Source organism: Plectropomus leopardus, chromosome 17 (assembly GCF_026936395.1).
Source record: "Plectropomus leopardus strain MGB_pleo_1.0 chromosome 17, ASM2693639v1, whole genome shotgun sequence".
Taxonomy (NCBI): domain Eukaryota; kingdom Metazoa; phylum Chordata; class Actinopteri; order Perciformes; family Serranidae; genus Plectropomus; species Plectropomus leopardus.
Window position 1 is genome coordinate 28,741,107 of NC_142192.1, and position 20,834 is coordinate 28,761,940.

At 39.2% G+C, this 20,834-nt stretch overlaps 1 protein-coding gene across 6 annotated transcripts in view; it reads right to left on the bottom strand.

Moving 5' to 3' along the window:
- macf1a (microtubule actin crosslinking factor 1a) overlaps nt 1–20,834 on the bottom strand; it is a 281,961-nt gene that overhangs the window by 245,103 nt on the left and 16,024 nt on the right. Inside the window, exon 1 of one of the 6 annotated variants that reach the window (XM_088090427.1) lies at nt 9,633–10,516. The exons of the other annotated variants lie outside the window; for them this stretch is intronic. Coding sequence (XP_087946553.1) covers nt 9,633–9,726 — 94 coding nt within the window. The 5' untranslated portion in view covers nt 9,727–10,516. Of the gene's footprint in view, nt 1–9,632; nt 10,517–20,834 lie in introns of those variants that run through there. 6 annotated transcript variants of the gene reach the window in all.

Sequence of the window (20,834 nt, forward strand, 5' to 3'; positions counted from 1 at the left end):
AAGGGGGAGCGGACAGAAAGAGGGGGGAGAAAAAGAGGGGGGAAACAGGAAAAAGAGGGGTGGAGAGACGTCACAGATGAAGATAAAATGTGGGGAATGTGAGACAGACAGAGTGCCAGAGGGATCTCATTTTGACACTGCAGTATTTCTCTTTAGCTGATACAGAAACAGCAGCTGGGCGTCATTATAACTGAGTTACTGTTCCTGTTTATGTTCTGCAGAGTCATTTATTTTTTTTGCACTGTAAATATGTCGAAAACTATTCAAATAAGCATTACACAATCCTTTCACATTCTCCGCTTAATTTCTGTGCTTTAATATTCTTGCTAGGATTTGAAATGCTGCTAAAGCTGCTTCATTTGTATCTTAAAGCTTCCTATGTCAGTGATACTCAACTTATGGCCCACAGGCCAAATCTGGCCCCCAGTCATTTTCAAATTCACAACAAAAACAAAGTGATTCTCACTGGGAATTGTTTTCGTTCTTTAAGTATACACACGCGGACAGAGTGCATAAAACAGCATCAAAATAGAGCTTGTTTATCCAAAAAGTGCCGGTGGACGATCCTTCGCAGTCCTGACAGAGGTTCTAGCTCAGCCCCAAATATCCTAAAATCCTAGAAACATCCTAAAACCCTAGAAATGTCCTAAAATCAGGGAAATGTCCTAATCTCAAAGAAAAGTCCTAAAATCCAAGAAACATCTTAAAATCTCAGAAGTTTCCTAAACTCCTTGAAATGTTTTAAACTCTATGAAATGTCCTAAAACCCGAGAAAATCCTAAAATCCTAGAAACATGCAAAAATCCAAGAAATGTCCTAAAATCCTAGAAACGTGCAAAATCCTAGAAACGTACGGAACTGCTGCAACTAGCCCCTGGACTCCTGTCATTTTTACAAAAGTGGCCCCTAAGAGAAACAAGTTGAGTATCACTGCCCTGCGTTCAAGACGTTTTCCATATTTATGATGTCCATTTTAACACATTAATACCAAGCACTTTTCCCAGCAGGGGGGACAGAGAGGCCTAGCAGAGCCCCAAGCTCTGGGAGCGTTTGATTTCCCTGAGGGCTTCCCCTCCCTCGCTTTCTCTCCTACTACGAAGAACAGCACAAGCTTTCGAGCTCGGTCAGCATTTGGTTCCCCCTGCAGCGGCTCTGACAGCGTTTGGTTTTCCCTGCCGACGCAGTTAAGTGCTGCTGGAGAATGTGACCAAACAGGAAGTGAGCAGGGAAGGACAGGAAATAAGGGAGGGGAGGAGGGAGGATGCAGGGAGAGAGAGAAGGAAAAAGAGAAGAAGAGAGGGAGAGTGAATGAAGAGCTAATGAAATAAGCAAGTGAGAATGTGATGAAAATGCAGACTAGAAGGAGGGAAAGGGAAAAATCGATAGAGAGAAACGAAGGCAGAACCAAGACAGAGAACCGCAGAGAACAGGCAAATGAAACCACTATTAGTGGCAAAAAGGGAGCAACAACGAGATCATTAATTTTACAAGTTTCATTACAATTACCACCTTGTGAAAATAAGTTATTTTACTACAGCAGAGTACTGACGATCTGGAAATGAAATTAAGCAATTTAAGACCTTTGTAAAATACTAAACTGCTTCATAGTTGTTTTCCAAAAAATAATAACCATCACTGTAAAGAGGAGGAGGAGAGATTGTGTTCTTGAGGGCAGATCTACCGTGAGAGGAGAGCAGGAGCGAGAGAGTTGGGAGGGAAAAACTAGGCCACGTGGAAAAATCCAGCTGTAATGATCCAACTCAGGGACTGGCCGCTAGCATGTCTGCCTCTCTTCTCTTAAACGTCTTCCTCTCTGTGAATCCAGTTACATTTTTCTCTTCTCTCTGGTGTTCAGTTCAGCATAGGGCTAGGCGATATATATATCAATATTATATTGATATTGTGATATAAGACTAGATATCATCTACGATTTTTCATATCATAATATTAAAAGTGCTGTGTTTTCCTGGTTTTAAAGGTGTTACAGTAAAGTGATGTCACTTTCTGAATTTACAAGATTTTATATTATTTACTAGGGCTGCAACAATTAATCAATTTGTTGTCATATATTGAATTAATTGCCCATGAATTTATAATTGATTAATCACTTTGAGGGTTTTTTTAAGGAAAAGAGAAGAAAATGTCTGATAACAGCCTTTTACATTTGAATATTTTCTGCTCCTGTATCACGGCAAATTGATAATTTTTCGGTTTGGGCTTAGGCTTTTGGGAAACACTGATTGACATTTCTTAACCATTTACTGTCTTTTTTAACCAAACAACTAATCCATTAATCAAGAAGATAATCAACAGATTAAAGCCTTTACCCACTGATTTATTATATTAACATTACTGATGATTATTTATCAAAATCTCATTGAGAAGATATTTTGTGAAGGCACCAACAGCCAACCCCTACAACATCGACACAATATCGATATCGAGGGTTTTCGAAAAACTACTATGACATTTGATTCTCTCCACATCGCCAAGCCCTAATTAAGCAGTTTTGTCCTCTATTCTGTCTCTTTCTGCTTCCCTTCCCTTCCTCTCCTGAGACTAACCCTCTCCATCTCTGCATTTTAGCTCCCTTTCCAAGTCTTCTCCCTCTCATGTCTTCCACTCTCGGAGATCATTCTTTCAACAACTAATTGCAGAAGCGAAGTACGGAGTTACACACTTTACCCATCATCTAATCTCGACATTTCAAGGTCTAATTTTAACTCTAATGGGGTCACGTTAGTCCAGAAGCGTGACATTTCTCTGGCAGAGGCACAAAGACAGGACTCATGACAGAGAGGCTGAGTTAAAGATGGCACATTATAAGCAGCAACAGATACACTTTAACAGGATTCATGAGGTAGTTGGAAAAGCACAGGCACCCTTTGTATGTCCGCGCAGTGTGTGACAAATCGGAAAGGCAGGTACAAACACACAAACACAGATCTGGAGAGACAGGAAGAGCTGGCCCGCACTTGCCTGACACTTCCTGTATCCCATGAAAATGCAGGACTTCAGCAAACACTCTACTCCAAACCCTTCCTCATGCTGTGCACTTCCTGTCTCCCTTTTTTTTAGGTCACAGACCTCAGTGAGCCTTTACAGCCTTAGCAACAGCTGCAATAATTAAACGCTGCATATCCATTCCAGTAAAACGGTGTCATGATCATATGATTATATCTTGTTAAAGTTTTACAATGTTCTGTTTCTACAAATTAGTAATTTTATAGCAAAATGCCTCATTCATATTGCCCTCAGTTTGAGATAGAGTTCACCTCCTAATAAAAATACATATCTTCCCTCTTACCTTTAGAGACCCTTTATCAATTTATCATGTGAGCTGTCGATGTCGTCCATAAAGATGCCTGCCTTTTCTCCAGTATAATGAAACTACAAGGCACTCGGATTGTGATGCTCCAAGCTCCCAAAAATACAACTGAAAAACTCAACAGCAATTTCTCTTTCCAGTTTTAGCATTAGCTAGCTCAGTGGTGCGAGGTGACTTAGCAGTAGATGCACACGCACTACTGTGCAGTGATGTGGTTGGCGGGTGCAGATCCATAGAAAGGAAATTGTTCCTATATGAAACTGAAAACCGTTCCTATGAGACTGCTCACAACAAGGTCTGATCCTGGTCATGATTTCTGGAAAGAATGCTGTTGAGTTTTTTCAAATGTATTTTTGTGGCACTTTGAGCACCACAAGTCAACCTCTATGACCTCTATGGCCTTTATCTCTAACACTCTGCAGCTCACACCAAAACAATCTACACTAATTAACCGTGCTACAGGGAAGAGGAAAAATATGTAGTTTTGAACTGTTGCTTTAATAATTTCAAATCTGAATTTGGCGTGCTGGCATGAATACAGCACTAGGATGCAAATCCCAGTGCAAATGATGACCGTTCATTTGATCAATCAACAAGTTGTCGGCAGAAACTGAATTAGCAACTACTCTAATAATAATAGATCAATTATTTTACTTACTGTTAAAGCAAAAAAATAAATTGTACCAGCAAGTACAGTAAGTAGTAGTAGTAGTAGTAGTAAGTAAGTATTAGTAAGTAGTTAGTGTATTTTCTGTTTCTCATTGGTCAAGAGATATTTACATTGTAACAGGCAATTTCAATGTCAATATATGGAGCGAATAGTCCTTTGCAGCTCTGTTCAGCATACTCTTAACAACTGGTGGTCTGGCCTTCAACACCAGGGTTTAGTTTGTGGGACACAGTGAGGGAGCTTTTTTGGGTGCAAATATGCTATACCGCTTAAGAAAATGCCCAAATTTGGATTTCGTTTGAAGAGCACCATTATCTTAAGAGCCGAATTGTGTCAAACGTGTGTGTGCGTATGCTGTAAGATCACTTGTGACTGTGTGTGTCACTGCCGATTTACATTAAAGAATGTTATGTGTGACTGTGACTTACAAACAGCACAGTGAAACATTAATCCTGATGGGCGGAAAAAGCCACTGAGAATGTGTCCTTTGCTTCTCTACATATCAGCTTAGAGGGACAACATACACACAGATGCAAACACACACACACACACACAGGGCAGCAGGAGCACTGAGCTGACTGGCACTGCCCGCAGACTGATGAGTTAGAGGTGTTAAGTATACAGAAAGAACATCGTGATGCCATCCTTAGCCAAAGATCTGCAACAGTCTTAACACACACACACACACATACACACATACACACACACACACACACACACACACACACACACACACACACACACACCACAGAATACAGCTCAGTTTACCCCTGACATGGAGTTTATTCAGACTGAGAATGTAGATCACACTTGAAAAAACTGACTTGCTTGCCTAGATTTTGGCCTCTAAAACAGACACACACAACAACATCAACACAGACACATTTTCTAGTGTCTATATTTAAAAAGGCCAAAGTTATGGCTGTTGGTTTCCTGTCCATCTTGTCCTTCTTAGTGTCCAATTGTTCTGTTTCCTCCCATGTTTCCTGACTTACATTTGGCTCTGAAAGGATTTTCATGGGCTGCTGTGAACCTGTCATGTTTGGTGTACTTTCAGGCTGCTCTTAAACTTATGTAAATGTTGTCTAATTTGGATTAAAAAACAGACATCCATAGCGTGCTGCATGCTACAAAATAATAACGGAGCTTCTTGAGTAAATATAATGTTCATGAGAATGCTGCTGTCAATCTGCCCTGAGCCATCTGGTTTTCCACTGACTCAGACTGCGTGTGTTTTCTGAGTCAGGTTTCCAGTGTTTTTCCATATATGACCCTGTCGCTATTGCTTTAGATATCCTGCCATTGTTACACAGCAGTTACACACAAGCACAAACACTCTACCACCCTTTTCAATTATTTAAGCCGTATCAAATGTCCCCACTCCAGTTTCAGTCAAGTGATGCCGCAAGCAGGACGCCAAGTTCACATTTCTGCGTCTATTCTCTCTGACAACTGCTACAAGTGACGCACACACAGCTGAGAGAGTAGAGAAAAGTCACTATAGACATACAGGATAGTAGTTTATGGGGTCAAGTTCATGAAGCGCACAAAAGTTAGTCGCAATCCAAACTACCAGGGGAAAGAAAGAGAAAGAACAATGTATATGACACAATGAATGAATGACGAGAAGCAAACTTGATATCATCCAAGACAGTGGGCGTGCTATTGTCGCTAACATTCTTCAAAGAGCAAAACATCATTAGACAGTGACATACAGCAGCACAAGTCCTATTGTTCTGGAGTGACTCCAGAGGACACAGGACAGGCCCTATAGGGTTACAGCCTCATTATAGCACTGATGAAGGAGACAAGATGTAGGGGTGATGTTGACGGAGTGCAAAGATAAAACCTGCAGCCTTACGGGCCCAGAAAAATATATATTAATCCAGGGATATCCTACTGTAACAGACAGAGCTCGAGGTTACAAGTTAGTAGGATATGTCACTCACTCATTTCTGACAATACTAGGGGTGTAAATCACAAGTATCCCAGCAACAATATGATATTTGCTGACATCACTAAGTCTGCCGCAATACAATTTCAGTTGGATTTGATTCAAGTGCCTGCGACTTAACTGAGACAAAATCAGTAAATATCCGAATCGTCTTCTCCTTGGCCGCTTGCCATTATGTGTCTGGCGCTAGGTTGCTATCATTGTTTCAATGTTTAAAAAGGCAGTATGCTTGGATGAAAATGGTGGCACCGATGTGCAATGACAACTTCAAAATAAAGGTGTATCTTAAAGATGATGATGTGTATCATAAATGTTTTCACTTTGCATCAATGGTATTGTATCGTTTCTCATTGAATCGATATATGGGTCCACATCAAAATATCGCTACACCCCCTGGCAATACTATGACACCTGTATATATTTTGTACAGCTATTTTTAAAGTAGATATTCAATACTATACTATGTTTTACATGTTTTGAATGTAGAAAGAATACAGCAGTCTGTGCTGCCCTGTCATTCCTGTACATGTGCTGGTACTACTGGAACAGCATGTGATCCCTGCACAAAGTTTACCAAAACAACTTTCTATACATTGATTGACCTGACATTTACAGGACCAGCAGCTGGTTATGTAGCTATCAACAATGTCAGAGATGGATTACTGACCTAAGATCAGCTTGGGACTCTCAGACCGTTATGTGTTGAGATTTCTAATTGTCCAAACTACCCAAGAGGGCCATGTCCAGCTCTACTGAAGTGTTTATGTTCACAAACTTTAATCACCTCACTCATGGGAAACGCCACTGCTAATGCATTATATATTTATCAAAGCAAAACAATTCCGCTTGGAGATAAAATTGAACTGCGACTGCAATCGACAAATGGTATTTTAATGAAGGGCAATCATTCACTTCAGGCCTGAGAAACGGACTGCAATAATGCCTGTGTGCTGAAGTATACCCAGTCTGAATGAACATTACTCTGGAGAGTGTGTGAGTGTGAGCAAAAGACAGATTTAATGGAAGTAATACTGCCTGCTTTGGAACTTTTAACACCTTTATCATTTAGAGTCATTTTAACAGTAAACTAGCTACTAATGCCAGGAACATAAATACAATTCCCTGTGTGCTAATAAAACACAGAAGTGGGTCCAACAGCACCTGTTTTAAACAGTTTGAAAGCTTAAATTGAAAGCCAGAAAGTTTTTTTTGATCAAAGGAAAGTATTGCAAACTAAATTTAACATTTTTTCTGTTAATACCTCGCTATGCCCTGAGCGGACTGCCTGCTGCAGAAAAGGGCAACTATTTGGACCAAAAAGCTTTAAGTGATGTGTTATAAATACACGCAGAACATGTCTGCATATTTTGGCCCAGATTTATTCAAGATTTGGCCAAGTGTTTTCACTTTACCTCAACAGAAAGCTTATTTTATAATCACAGCCCTGCAGTTCAGACAGGTGATATATATTTTTTTTCTTTACACTTTGATAAATGTGCCTTTAAGTTAAACTGTATCAATCCTGTGAAGGTGAGCTTTTATGTGGGGGCGGGATCACAGGGACATGCATACACTTACACAACAGAACTTCTTGTGTAAGTGTATGTTGTTTATTCATTAAGTCTTGTTTTCGTTTTTTTATTTTCTTTCTTTTTTTATGGATAATTTGTTCACTGATATACTTTTACCATCTTCTCATCTGTCATCATATGTACATGTAACTATTTGTCATGATTTAGATTGCTGTAGACACTGTTTTTTCTTAGAAAAAAATAAAAAAATAAAAAGCATTATTGAAGAAAAAAACAGCAGAAAGCTTACTTCAGGGCCTGCAAAGCGTTGCTACAGCACAGATGCAACAAACTGTTCCTGAAACAATGTCCCACAGGGCTTCTTCCTCTGTGGTTTGACAGGTTTGTTGTACAGATACTTTATGTTGGAAGATTAAAGAACTGCTGAGGACACGAACCTCCTCATATGCCATGTTGTCTGTCTTCACCTGTCTCACACACACACATTTGCACACATTTGCACACACACACACACACACACACACACACACACACACGCACACACACAAGTTGCAAACCCCAAGGAGTTTAGTTTCATTATAACAATCAATAATTAAAAGCCACCTTCTTTTCATCAGTGCCAGCATCACAGATGTGACCCGGGTCTATTGGCTGTCCGCACCCCCATCCTCTCCCTCTCTCTCTCTCTCTCTCTCACTCACACACACACACACACACACACACACACACACACACACACACACACACACACACACACACACACACACCAACCCCCTCCCTACAACATTTTCAGTAGAGGCATTCATTTTTAAAGCGCCCCTGTCACTGGGATTATAAAACGCCATGGCTCAATGCTGGTGTTAACGCCACTGCTGCAGGGGGGTAACAATAAGGGAGACGCACACAGAAAGAGATCTGCAGCAGACCAACAAGCAACACTTTGTGCAAGAAGGTTTGCTTTCTCATCTTAATGTGTTTAAAAACCCCATCAGAGACAAACTCAACCTTTCAACTGCCTTGCACAGCAGCAGCTTTGATATTTACAGGACAAACAGCAAACACAAGGCGAAACATGAGGCCATGTGGGGAAAATTCCCTGACACTGGCTGGTGAGCAGGAGGGGGGACTTCATAAAACTGCTTCCTCTGGTGTCTCCAAAGCACACAAGTGATTACAAGGGAGTCAGGGCATGCAGTGTGCAGTTGAATGCAGATAGAGGCCAATAATGTGGCAGTGCAAGGAGCCTTGCTTTGTTTATCCAAAATACCAACAATGAAACAACCCAGGTTATGAAACTGGCAGACTGAGGCTGGCTGTCTGCCCAAAGATCAACTTCTAGACTCTGTGCCCCATGTTTTAAATCTTTTCATCCCATTCCTTCACTGTTAAATCTGACAAGTTGATCTCACTTAAAATAAAAATAAACCAATTACCTTGAAAACGTAAAGTAGACATAAATGTCCAGCTTAATCTTTGCTTACTTTAATTATAATTAAGTTTATTCAAAATTTAGCTGTATTTATCCAATTTTGTTGTTACAATTTAGAAATGATAGGTAGAATACTCTTTTTCTTTCTAAATGTTAGCAACTTCAGCAAACCAAGTTAGTCTGAATTAACTTGATCATAACAAAGGGGATTTTTGTCAATGATGAAGTCAGGTGATCTGCAGATCCTGTTTCGATAACATGTTTAAGACATATATGAATGTCAGCTCTTGCTACCTTAAGCGAATTCTTTTATTTTTGGCTTATGATACTTCAAACTATACTTTGATATTTGTATGCATCCTCCTGAGCAATATTAAGTCTTTCAGACCTGGATTGACATCACTTTCTTTCTTTTAAATAACATTAGAGGAAAGGTAATGAGCAAATTGGTAAGAAGTGTTTAAAAAATTGCAAGTAATTGGCAGATTTAGATTTTTTTAAGCTAGGGAAATAAAGGGGGGGGAAATAAATATTTATAATTAGGCATATCATAAGTACATAGTTAAAACTATGTTACTTTTAGGGTCATTTTTTCCTAAGTTGCTCATTGCTTTCTTTCCATGTTTTTGTTTTTTTCTTTTTTAAGAAATCAAGGCAATTTGTTCAAAGGGTTAAGATAACACACACTACACAGCACTTCTCCCCGTTTCCCCATTTACCTTTATATCTCTCCAGGACATCCTCGTACGCCTGAGCGAACTCCTTCTCCTGCGAGTGATTTGTCGGCAGCAGACCCGGTATGAACCCGGCCATGGTGGCTCCACAAGCCGGCTCGCGCGTAGAGAGGGGTCGGCCTGCAGACTACCGCAGTGACCCGGTCCTCAACTGCGCGTCAAGCCCCAGCTCTGGCTCCTTCCTCTCCTCGGCGTCCAATTCAGCACCTCCCCGTGTGAAAACTAGTAAATTTGATGCATTGACGCACACTAAAAGCCAAGCGGCTCACTTCCAAGCAGGGTTAGATAATCCTCAGGGATACTTGAAGCAATAAAGGGGACAACAAAAGCTTGAAGTGAGTGCGTTTTGACGAAAATGTAGGACATTAAAGACGCGAATGTTACATAAACGCTATCTATCCATTACCGCGGGTTGTGTGTGTATGTGTGCGGGGACACACAGTCGCATCGCTCGGTGTGTTGTCTCCGACCAGTTCCTCCTTGGGTATCGGCTTCCACCCGGCGACTGCTGCTTTTTCTGCTCCTGTCTGTGTATATGAGAGAGGGAGTATATCCTACACACCCCAGATGAGTGTCCGAAGAGGCGGGCAGTGTGTCTGTTTCCGTCCCCAAATCGGCGGAGCTCCAGGCGAAACCGTATCCGGACTCCTCGGGCGTCCTATCCCAGGCTGTGTCGGCGTCCTATGGATCCGAGGCGAGCCGCCCGAGCTCCCAGCATGCTTCCCAGCCGTAATGGCCGCTTCTTTCCGAGGCTTTGCGGTGTCCTCCTCCGTGTGGATGTGTATGTGTACGTTTCTCTCTCTCTCTCTCCCTCCTCTGCTCAGGTTTCTCGGCTTCTCCTGCAGTGGCTGTCTTCCATCCCTCTCTACCGGCCGCGCCAGGAACCTCCGCCACAGGAATTTCAAGCGCCGGTGAGGAAGAGGGGCTAGCTAGCTTACACGGCTACCGGTGGAAAATAGAGCTGGAGCGCCCCCAGATGGAGGGCACAGCTCGGTGACAGATAACCACTAAATCCCCTAAACCCCTGGTCAACCCAAAAATACCATTATACTGTCACATATTAAACAAATTCACCCCACCAACTTGCTGTACACTAACGGTACCATTGACGGTTTATTTCCGTTGGCTTATTTGTCTTGGCCGAAAATGGCGGTTGGAATCCAGCTGTAACTGCCAAGTGTGTGAATTCATCATTCCTCTGGTGAACCAGTGAGGAAAATAAGTCTATTTATTGTTCGTTTTTTGTCGTTTTGTTTGACTTTTTTCGTTAAGTTATTCTTCGAAAAAACGTAAAAGTGTTTTATGACCTGTTTGTCGAAGAAGCAGTTGTGGAGGACGCTGATGAATGATGGGGAATTATGTAATCAATATGGCGGATCTGACGGCTGCATTTCATTAGAATTTTTATTTTGGCATGGGCGGGTTAAAAAACAGTGGGCCCCTGGGCACAGATGTACAAATGGCCCCCACCCCCTTTCATATATAGGAGGAAGACACATAGGCATTAAAAAGAAGACGTCTCTTTATAGTCATTTTATGTCTCTTTTGGTCTTTTTTTTTTTTAATATATATTTTTTTTGGTTGAACCCACTGAACCCCTGAACAGGCCAAAAAATACCAGTAATCTACTAACAGATAATAAACTAATTTACTACACCTGTAACATTATGTACAGGCTAATTACTTAGGATTACAATTGATGGTTTATTTCCTTTATCTCAACATTACTTAGGCTATATATGTTCTACGAGGAAAAATTCAAATTATTGTAAGAGCTGAAAAGAAGCTGTGTAGTGAACGTTGATGAATGATGGAGAATTATGTAATCACAGATCTATCAGTTTACAACTACATGCTAAGTCAATAATTATATATTTTATTTGTTAATATAGGCTATATTTGGATTAATAATTAAAATCTGCATAGTAACTAAAGTTGCCAAATAAATGTAGTGGAGCAAAAAGTACAGTATTCAAAATGTCCTTCAAAATGTGGTGGAGTAGATGTATCATCAAATGAAATTACTCAAAGAAAGTACAAGTACCTAAAATTAAAGTACAGTACTTATATTCCCTTATGTTAACTTGCCTCCTAGAAGGCAATAGAAAGTTATTCTGACAGATCATTTCATTTGATAATGTAATTATTGTACCTTGATTACAATTAAACTAATTTTGCATCATAACATTTTTTGGCAAATCATTTGAGAGTAAGCAAATAACTTTACAAAGTAAGCAGCATACTTAATAAGCAAATCCTGTTCTATAAAGTAACCTTTTTATGCATATTAAATAATACTAAAAAATGAATAAAGGTCGTTCACAACTGGAATCTGCTCAACACTGGTTCTGTGTGTAAGGAAGTTTTGATTTCTGGATGAGCTGAATAAATTGGAGTACACTGCCATCTAAAGGCTAAATAAATTTGTATTACAGTGAACCATGGCAAAATAATTGAAATCCAACTGAGATTCTTGTTAACAGGCCAATAAACCCACAGACCTTTTCAACAGATCTTGTATTCTGGGATCCAAATTGAGTGCAACCAGAAGAAATGCAATCACAGAGCCATTCTGGGCCAAAACCACACCAGGGAACACAAAATGATAAACTTTCTACCACAAGTGTGTTTGACGCCAGTGACGCTATTTGATGTGAGGTGAATCTGTAATTGTGTCCTTTCCTACGGGGTGAAACACAGCATCAGTTGATAATCTCAGCATGCGATCATGCTGAGGTCAAAGCCCATAAAGCAGCTTCACTGATGTAGTCAAGAGATTATGTAATTTAATCCCATGCTGAGACATATAAAGATGACCTTAAAGTGCAGCACAATGTCAGAAACATGCAGCCTCCAGCAGAAACATATATATTTATCTCACTGGAAAATAGAGACTTGGCAGAGCAGGAAACAAGTCAAAGCAGTTGCGGATCTCTGTCAGGTTTCAGTCAATACTGGATCGAAATCTGAATAAAAGATGCATGAATGACTCCACAGCTGTGGGCTGGGGTTTGACTCCGCTCTCTAGGCTGTTTTTTAACAAAGTACATCTCAATTTCTTAAAGGTATCTCTATTCAGTGGCCACTTTATTAGGTCCACCTGTACACTTTTTAAATAACAGAATACTCTATACCTGGCAACCCTTAATTAATTATGTAGAAATAAGGCACTAATAATAATCTTAACGTTATGCTACTGCTAGGTTAAGTGTGGTTTCAATAGGCTAATTAACATGCAACGTAATCCTGTGTTTTAATTAACATTTATTAACATTTCTACTGCATGTTGCATATTATGTTGTTTATGTTGAGCTGTCTGTATATGTGAACTTCTCACATTTCTGTGGCATTTTGTATAACCTATTTTCAATGTTTGATAATTGAAAAATCAATGAACAGATGTTAAAAAATGAAGAACAGAATACTTTATTGCCATGTAATCACAGCTGATAAGAATTTGCCTAAATGCAGCTCTTAAAAACAGACTAGACTCATACAAAAGACTCAGGCATGTATAAATATGCAAAATAAGAGATGCAAAAACACTTATCACATTTATATATACGAACAAACCAAATATGGCCTAATAAAGATCAAGTCAAGTCCTAAAGTGCTTTGAGCTGCTAAATTCCTGGTATATGCAAGCCAATACAACTATTCTGCCATAAAAGCTACTTTAATGATGTGTATAATGCTCATTAATCCAATTATATGTTTTAACGTTAAGGTCTTAGTGGTGGTGTTTTAGTGAACGGCATAATTTTAAAAGTTGTTTTGTTCCCTCTTTGTTCTATTCTGGCCTCTTTGTGTACATTAATAGGGAAATTTGAAACATTTCTCAATATATTATTGTCCACCACAACACCACTTTTAACTATGTCTTTAATAATAAGCTTAATTTCCATTTTTTTGACAATGACAACAAAAACAAGGGATGAGAGTCCTGAAGCAGTACCAGTTGAGAACTGGTTCAAAATTGGAATTGAATACCTCCGTGCTTATCATTTCCTTTTATCAGTGCCGGCATGTTTTTCTGACAGTTTCACATTACAAAACAACAGGTCAAACTCATAAGTCTGCCTTGCCGGTAACTTGCAATAAGAAGGTCGTAAGTACGGCTTCATGTTACAAAGAAAGATGGCAACATGCTGAAACATCTTTCTTTGCAACATGAGCTTAAATTCTCAGAATGTGATAAAGAATCAGACCAGTGAGCAGAATCGATAATGGCATCAAAAAATAAAAATTTAAAAATCCTGTCCCTAACAAAAAGTGAGTATTATAAACCTCATAAAGGTAGAATTCATGGCAGGGCTGTTGTATGGAATTGCAGCAGATAGTGCAGGTGTACCTAATAAAGTGGCCAATGTGTGTAAAAAGACATAATCAAGATGGGAAAAACTAGTGGCACTAATTTTGAGATTATTCAATGAAATCGTTTCGATTATAGCTGCCATCAAGACTCTGGCTTACAAGAAAATTTTACATTTCCCACTGTAAGTACGAATAGTATTTCTTGGCTTGTTTTTTTTTTGTTCTAAATCTGATCTTACTTTTATCTCAAAAATTTAGGGAGATCATGATAGTGGAGGTGTTTCCAAGAGACCCGAAGCCGCAGCCAAACATAATTCTGTTTTAAAGCTTCACTGTCGTTCTTCCTCTTCTAATTTAATGTGCTAAAGCAGCCTATTACTGTGACTGTATGTGTCCTTGTACATAACACTGAGGCTATTTCAAGTGTGTGGATTATTACTGCTGCTGTAACAGATCAGGCATTAAGTATATCCAGAATCCATGCTGTATAGCCGCTTCTAACAAGATAAAACAGGAAAGGATGTACAGAAAGATAAAAGAAAGTGTCAGCTATTAAACCGGCGTGGACGGCACATACTGTATCATGTTATGGATGCAGCAGCTTCTAATGATTTCTACTCTGCAGAAATCTGAGAAAACACTTTTCTGCAGAAGATTTCTTAAAGCAACAGATGGAGGAACAAGCTACAAGTTCAGTGATAACCTTTAACAACAAGATTACTAAAGTTATGTCTTCGATGCTTCCAGTTATTTAGCAAGTGGTCTCATGTGCTGACAGGAATTATTACCAGTATAAATTACAAGGAACAGCTCACAGATATTCATTTCCTCTCCCTCCCCTCTCTCTTCCCATCTTTCATTACTTTTTATGTCTTCTTTGTGGCTCCTCACCCTGAATCACTCCTCATTACAAGACTCACACATCACATTAGCCACACTTCAGTGGAAACACAAACAGACACCTCGGGGAATCCAAACCCAGCACACACACGCACACATTCATCAAACTCACATATTTGTACACAGCTTCCAATCACAAGATGAGTAGGGGGTCCAAAATGTTCATAAGGAAAGCAAAACAGGCCAGTGGATGCAGTTGTTGTCCATCTGCAACCTTCTGTATCTCTCTCTCACACACTCACACACACACACACACACACACACACACACACACACACACACATACACACACAGAGTCTACATCATATAAACAAGATAGAGGATTTTTGTGACCCTGGTCTCAAGGTCCCAGCAACTTTCCCACCATACTGCGATGGATGAATTTCTAAATGTGCCACACACTCTACGCACAGGTCAAGGAACAGGATCTATGAAATGTCCAGGTGTCAGAGAGAAGAAAACCCTGAATTTGTCAAAAAAGAAGCCTATTAAGCAATAATACAGAGAAATATTGTATAAACAGTTCCTATAAACACCAAGAAAACTATTTCTGATGCAATATTCACAAGAAATCACTCATTTTATACAAACTTTCTGCATTACTGTATTAATTATTTGGGTTAATTGTACAGTTCATTAGTTGGACTGTTATTGCTATGAATTGAATATGAAATATCCATTAAAAATATATCACTTAGTCAGTCATCACTGTGTCAATGATACAGGAGGGGTCTCTTAGATTAAAGACTGGGAACCGTGAGTTAAACCTTTATATCCCCGCCTAGTGGTGGACAACAGCATTACAGTGCACTCTGACTGACTAAAAACTTTCTAATGTTTATGTTCCTCCATTCAGATGTTGTCTTTTCATATTTAATTATCTCATGATGTGTAGTCATAATATATTAATAATAAAAGTAGTAAAATGTGTGTGTATGTGTATTAAAGTGTGGCTGTTATAAAAGAAAGAACACTGACTGACAGTACACTGACTCATCGCTTCCTCTCGTCTCCGTCTGTCACTCACTGTTTTCTTTCTGCAGTGTGTGTCCTCCTGTTTGTGTCTGCATGTAGACGTGTGTGTGTCTGTGTGTTGCTGTGTGTCTGTGCTGCTGTCATGCAGAGTCCAGCTGCACGATGAATGTGCTCTGTGAGCCAAAAGGACACGCAGTCCTCAGCACATCAGCATGATGACCAACGCCTTAGCAGCAGAGCTCCACACTGACCTCAGATTTAAACAAAAAAACTCCACGAATATCAACCAAAAATATTTTGCATCTCATTTCTGACTCTTTTTGTCCTTCATGTTGCTGCGAACACTGCTAATCTACAAAACAGCCGCAACATCAAACAATATGATCTGATTATCCACGGCTGCATTTTTGTTTGATATGCAGACTAATGAAGCAGCTCAGCGGCCTAAATAACCTGGACTGAGCAGGATATTCAATGACAGTATTGTAAAACGTGTGTGACTTGGATTAGTCGGTTATGTTGCCGCATAATTTCAGATAAGATTCTTAGTAAAGTCTGACCTTTGACCTATATCTACAAACTCAATTATATTTAAAAGGCTTATATGAGCAGCCTAAAAGAATGCATGTGTGGAATTCATGGTTTATCCAAGAATGTGGATAATCAGTGTGACCTCAAATCCAATAAGACATGTAAACAAAGTCTGTGGTGTTTCCAGCGAGTTCACTGAAGCTCTACAGAATACAGTTAATTCAGTGTGTATATTACACCATGACTGTACATAACCCGAGACACGAGTATCTCATTTGGATAAACGGCAGGTCAGTATTTTGGATTTGATCCACTGACTTAATCTTTATTGGTCCACCCTTCAAGTTATGAAAACTATAAATGATGTGATCTCATCTGTGATGAGTGATTTTCATTATATACATCTCTCCGAGAATACGTTTTATGCGATAACCCAAGTAATTTCAAAGCACACATGTGGACAAGTCAGATATGAAAACTGTCAATTTGAAATCTAAATTTGGGTTTTACAAATGTTGCTGTATCATGAGAAAAAGTCACTTTATATATTATGTGTTTAAACTTTACATCTTAAAGAAACATTACACATATTTTACATGTTTTTAGAAGTCATATAGAGTACACAGCCAGTAAAAACCAACACTCTCATATCTAAATGTCGATTTCCACTTACAAAAGTTAAAAAATTTGCTACTGTTCTAACGTCACAGTTTGAAACACTTCTTTCTGCTTCGAAACTACCTGGTTAGGTTTAGGACAAACACCACGGTTTTGCAATAAATAAGTATTTTTGTCACTAATGCAACGTGATGTAGGTCCCGTCACATACATTACTAGTGTAGTATGCTCCACATACTAGTATAATACGCTATGCTGATATAAAAGAAGTTATCATTGACCTTAGGACACAAACACTGGTCTCCTGGGAGAAAGTCCTGCATTTGTTGCATCCTACACATTTAGTGGACATTGTCATGTTTAATTCTACATCACAATACTCACTGTAGTATTTGTTATGGCCACTATAGAGCGCCGCCTTGTGTGTGTAGTAATCAGCTGTTTGCGCAGTCAGCTAATGTGGTTATTGTAAGGTGAGAGTAGACTGGAAATAAAACAAACCTGTTGCTTTTAGGGAGTTTGTCAAGTCTGAGAAAATTACTTCAGTGACATAATTTGGATAGCTGGGCTTGAGCTTGGATACTTTTTTTTTTTAAATTACAAAGCGTGTATTATAAACTGGCTTTTGGGGATTGAAAGACATGTATGAGCAGGGAAAGTCTAATGCATTATGGGAAGTGTAGGATCCAGTGTGTTTGGAGTTTGATCAACAGACTAAACATCAGGATATGTCAACCTCTGTGATTTAGGAAATTATTTTTATAAAGCTAAGGAAAACTGTATAGGGGAAAAAAGAAAGAAAAAAGATACATTTAAAATGATCAGAATTACACTTTCAAAATTTTGTTACAGAATTATAATTTTTAAGACCTCAAGTCTTTGTTTTTCTTTGTTTTTTTTAAAATTATTTAAAAAAAAAATTTCAATATATATTTTTAAAATGATTTCAGCTCATTTTTACCAATTTCTTGCAAATTTTAGAATAATTTCTCCATTCATTGCTCATTGCCTTCTTCCCAGGTTTTGAAAGAAATCTCAAGCCAAATTGCTCAGGTTTCAAAAAGTTAAACATAACTGACTTAAAACTGAGGACTTGTAGCTTAAATAACACACCTCCATTTGTCCAACTTCAGCTTCTTATCACTCTGTTTTTAACTTTCCTTTAAGCTCTCTTTTCCTTCCTCTCTCTTTCAGTTTGTCTCTTTTTTGGTCTGTGATTCTGTCTCGTCCTCTTTTTTCCTTTCAGAATAAATCCCTCACTCTGTCTCCACATAAAATACCTTTCTTAAACCTTCTCCTCCTTTTTAACTCCTTTCAGTTTTCTTTCTCGCAGTCTTTAAATCTCTGTCAGTGATTCTCTCGTTCAATCTTCATCCTTTTTCTCTTAATCTTTCTCTTTCTGTTTTATGACCTCCCTCACCCCTCGGCTTCAGTTAAAAGTCATCATTTCTCTCCCCCTCCTCTTTGACCTCTGCCCTCTTTCCTCCATCTCCCCGTTACCTCCCCCCTTTCTTTCTCCAACTCCATTTCTTTTTCCTCTCTTCATTACCTTTTACTCGATCATTCACTCCTCTCTCTCTCTTTTCTTTCACAAACCTCTTTTCTCCCCAGCCAAATTAAAATTCGGACACTCTCCCTCTCTTTCACTATTTGTTTTGCCCTCCTTTTATATTCGGTGTCAGACTCTTTCTCACCCCTGCCACTGCCGCCATTGCTTCTCCTCGCTTTTTATAACCATGGAAACAGAGGAGACCACGTTGCCATGGCAACAGGGGGAACAGCCTGGGCTTTGGGAGTTGGGGCTTCCTCTAAGCTGCCTGCAGAGAAAGAAATGTGGAAGCAACGGCAGCAGCAGGCGGGACGGTGGACGGCTAAGTTACATGCAGGCACAGACGTCTGGGGTCCTGATGTTCATGTGCATGAATTATCACTCCTGCAGTCTGACGCACACATGCACACAAACGCACAATCGCACACACACACACAAAATGATTTAGTGCCTCACACATACTTTGTTTTTGTCATCGTTAGTTTTTTTCTTGTTTTGCTTTAAAAGAGATCATTAAAATATATTTTCACCCTTTCAAATTAATGTAATATGTCGATTTTCTCCCTAAATCTTGCAGTTTTGTCACTCCCTTTAGGCTCAAACTCCGCCAGCTGAAATATATATACACACAAAAATGTGCAGTCACACGAGTCTCAAACACTTTACAGTTGTCTCACATTTAACAATTCAGCGTACAGATCTGCATGGAGATAACCCACTGCCAATACTGGTCACAAATCTTTGTCTCGTCATCCAAAGAATGTGTATGACGATTTTCAAGTTTTTTCATAAATGCTCTAACAACAACAACAACAACAACAACAACAACAACAACAACAACGACAACATCAGTTACACCAAAAATAATTGGCTAAAGTGACATGTTTCAGAGAGATGTGTAGATGGCAGATTAGAAAGCTCTTCTCCAGCAGCTGCTGGGAGCTTCTGCAAAAGTCACCTGAGTGCATCTGGACAGTTATAGGGGACATTAGCCGATTATACCTACTGCACAAGCAAAAACATGAACCTGGCGACCTCATATATTGCCTGTGCCAAGGGCCAACCTGGACAGTTGGCTATATTTCCTCCTTGTTCACTGATGATCTAAATAAGTCGCTAAATGTTTCTCCTGTTGCGTTTTTTTAAAACAACGTTGCTGAAAGGCTCCAAAAAGCTGCTAAACAGCGATAAAGTCGGTACATTAGTAGTCCTTTCCTCCCGTCACCCTGGGACCTTAGATTGTCTTGTTCATTTGTTAATGGAGGTTGAAATGTTGTTTTATTGCAAAACATCCGTAACAGTGTCCCCTACACTACAGTGAAAACACAGATTGACGTCAATGGCGGGAAAAGAGTTAAAAAAAAGAAAACGATGAGGGAAACCCTGCTGCTGACTGTGATGACATGTTGTGGACTGACATAGCAGCGCAGCAGTTTGACATGCAGCATAATGCACTGTGTGTAGTACTGGCGGAGCATAACCATGGGCAACACGGGCGAAATCAAAGCAATTTATGCTTATTATTATCGGTTCTATTTATCGGCTAAAAATGTTATTATCGGAATTATCGGTATGGTGTCATAAATCCCCTTATCAGTAATGATAATGATCAATAATTATTGTGCATCCCTAAAATTAACATCATATTTGTTAATCTAATAAACTGACTGATCTTTTTAAATCAGAGATAATGGACCAAGTTAATGTTACATAATGCTGCTTTTTCAGGTCCACAATAATCTTTGCCTGTCTTTGCTTTATTTGTATTTCATTATTTTTACCTTCACAATTTTGTCATTCTTCTGTCATGCTATTGTCATGTTTATAAAATTGTTACCGTTCATCTTATATGTTCATAAACCATGTTTTAATTTGAAAATCATAAAAATGCACATTTGTCGTCAGTATTGACACTAATAATTTTCAACATAATTTCATTTCATTTCTACATCTCACTCTCTCCTTAATTTGTAATTCAAGTAAATAAATCCGAAACTCAAATTCTCATTCACTTAAACAGAAAAACCAGCAGCTGTTGGAAGGTTTCATTGACATTCATGCTCAGCAGGCAGGCAGAGCTCGTCCACAGAGACTGAATAACAGAGTCCAGTCAGGACAGCAGCGTCTCTCTTTATCCTCTCCAGTGAATTCAAAACTCATCTGTTCACAAAGCTCCTCGTGTTTGTACTCTCTCCTTCCTTCACTTCTGCCTCAACTTTAGTCTTTTCCCTTTTCTCACGTTTATTTCTCCAATAAAATCAATGTTCCAGGCATAAAAAGAAACCCAAATTTCCCGGGGT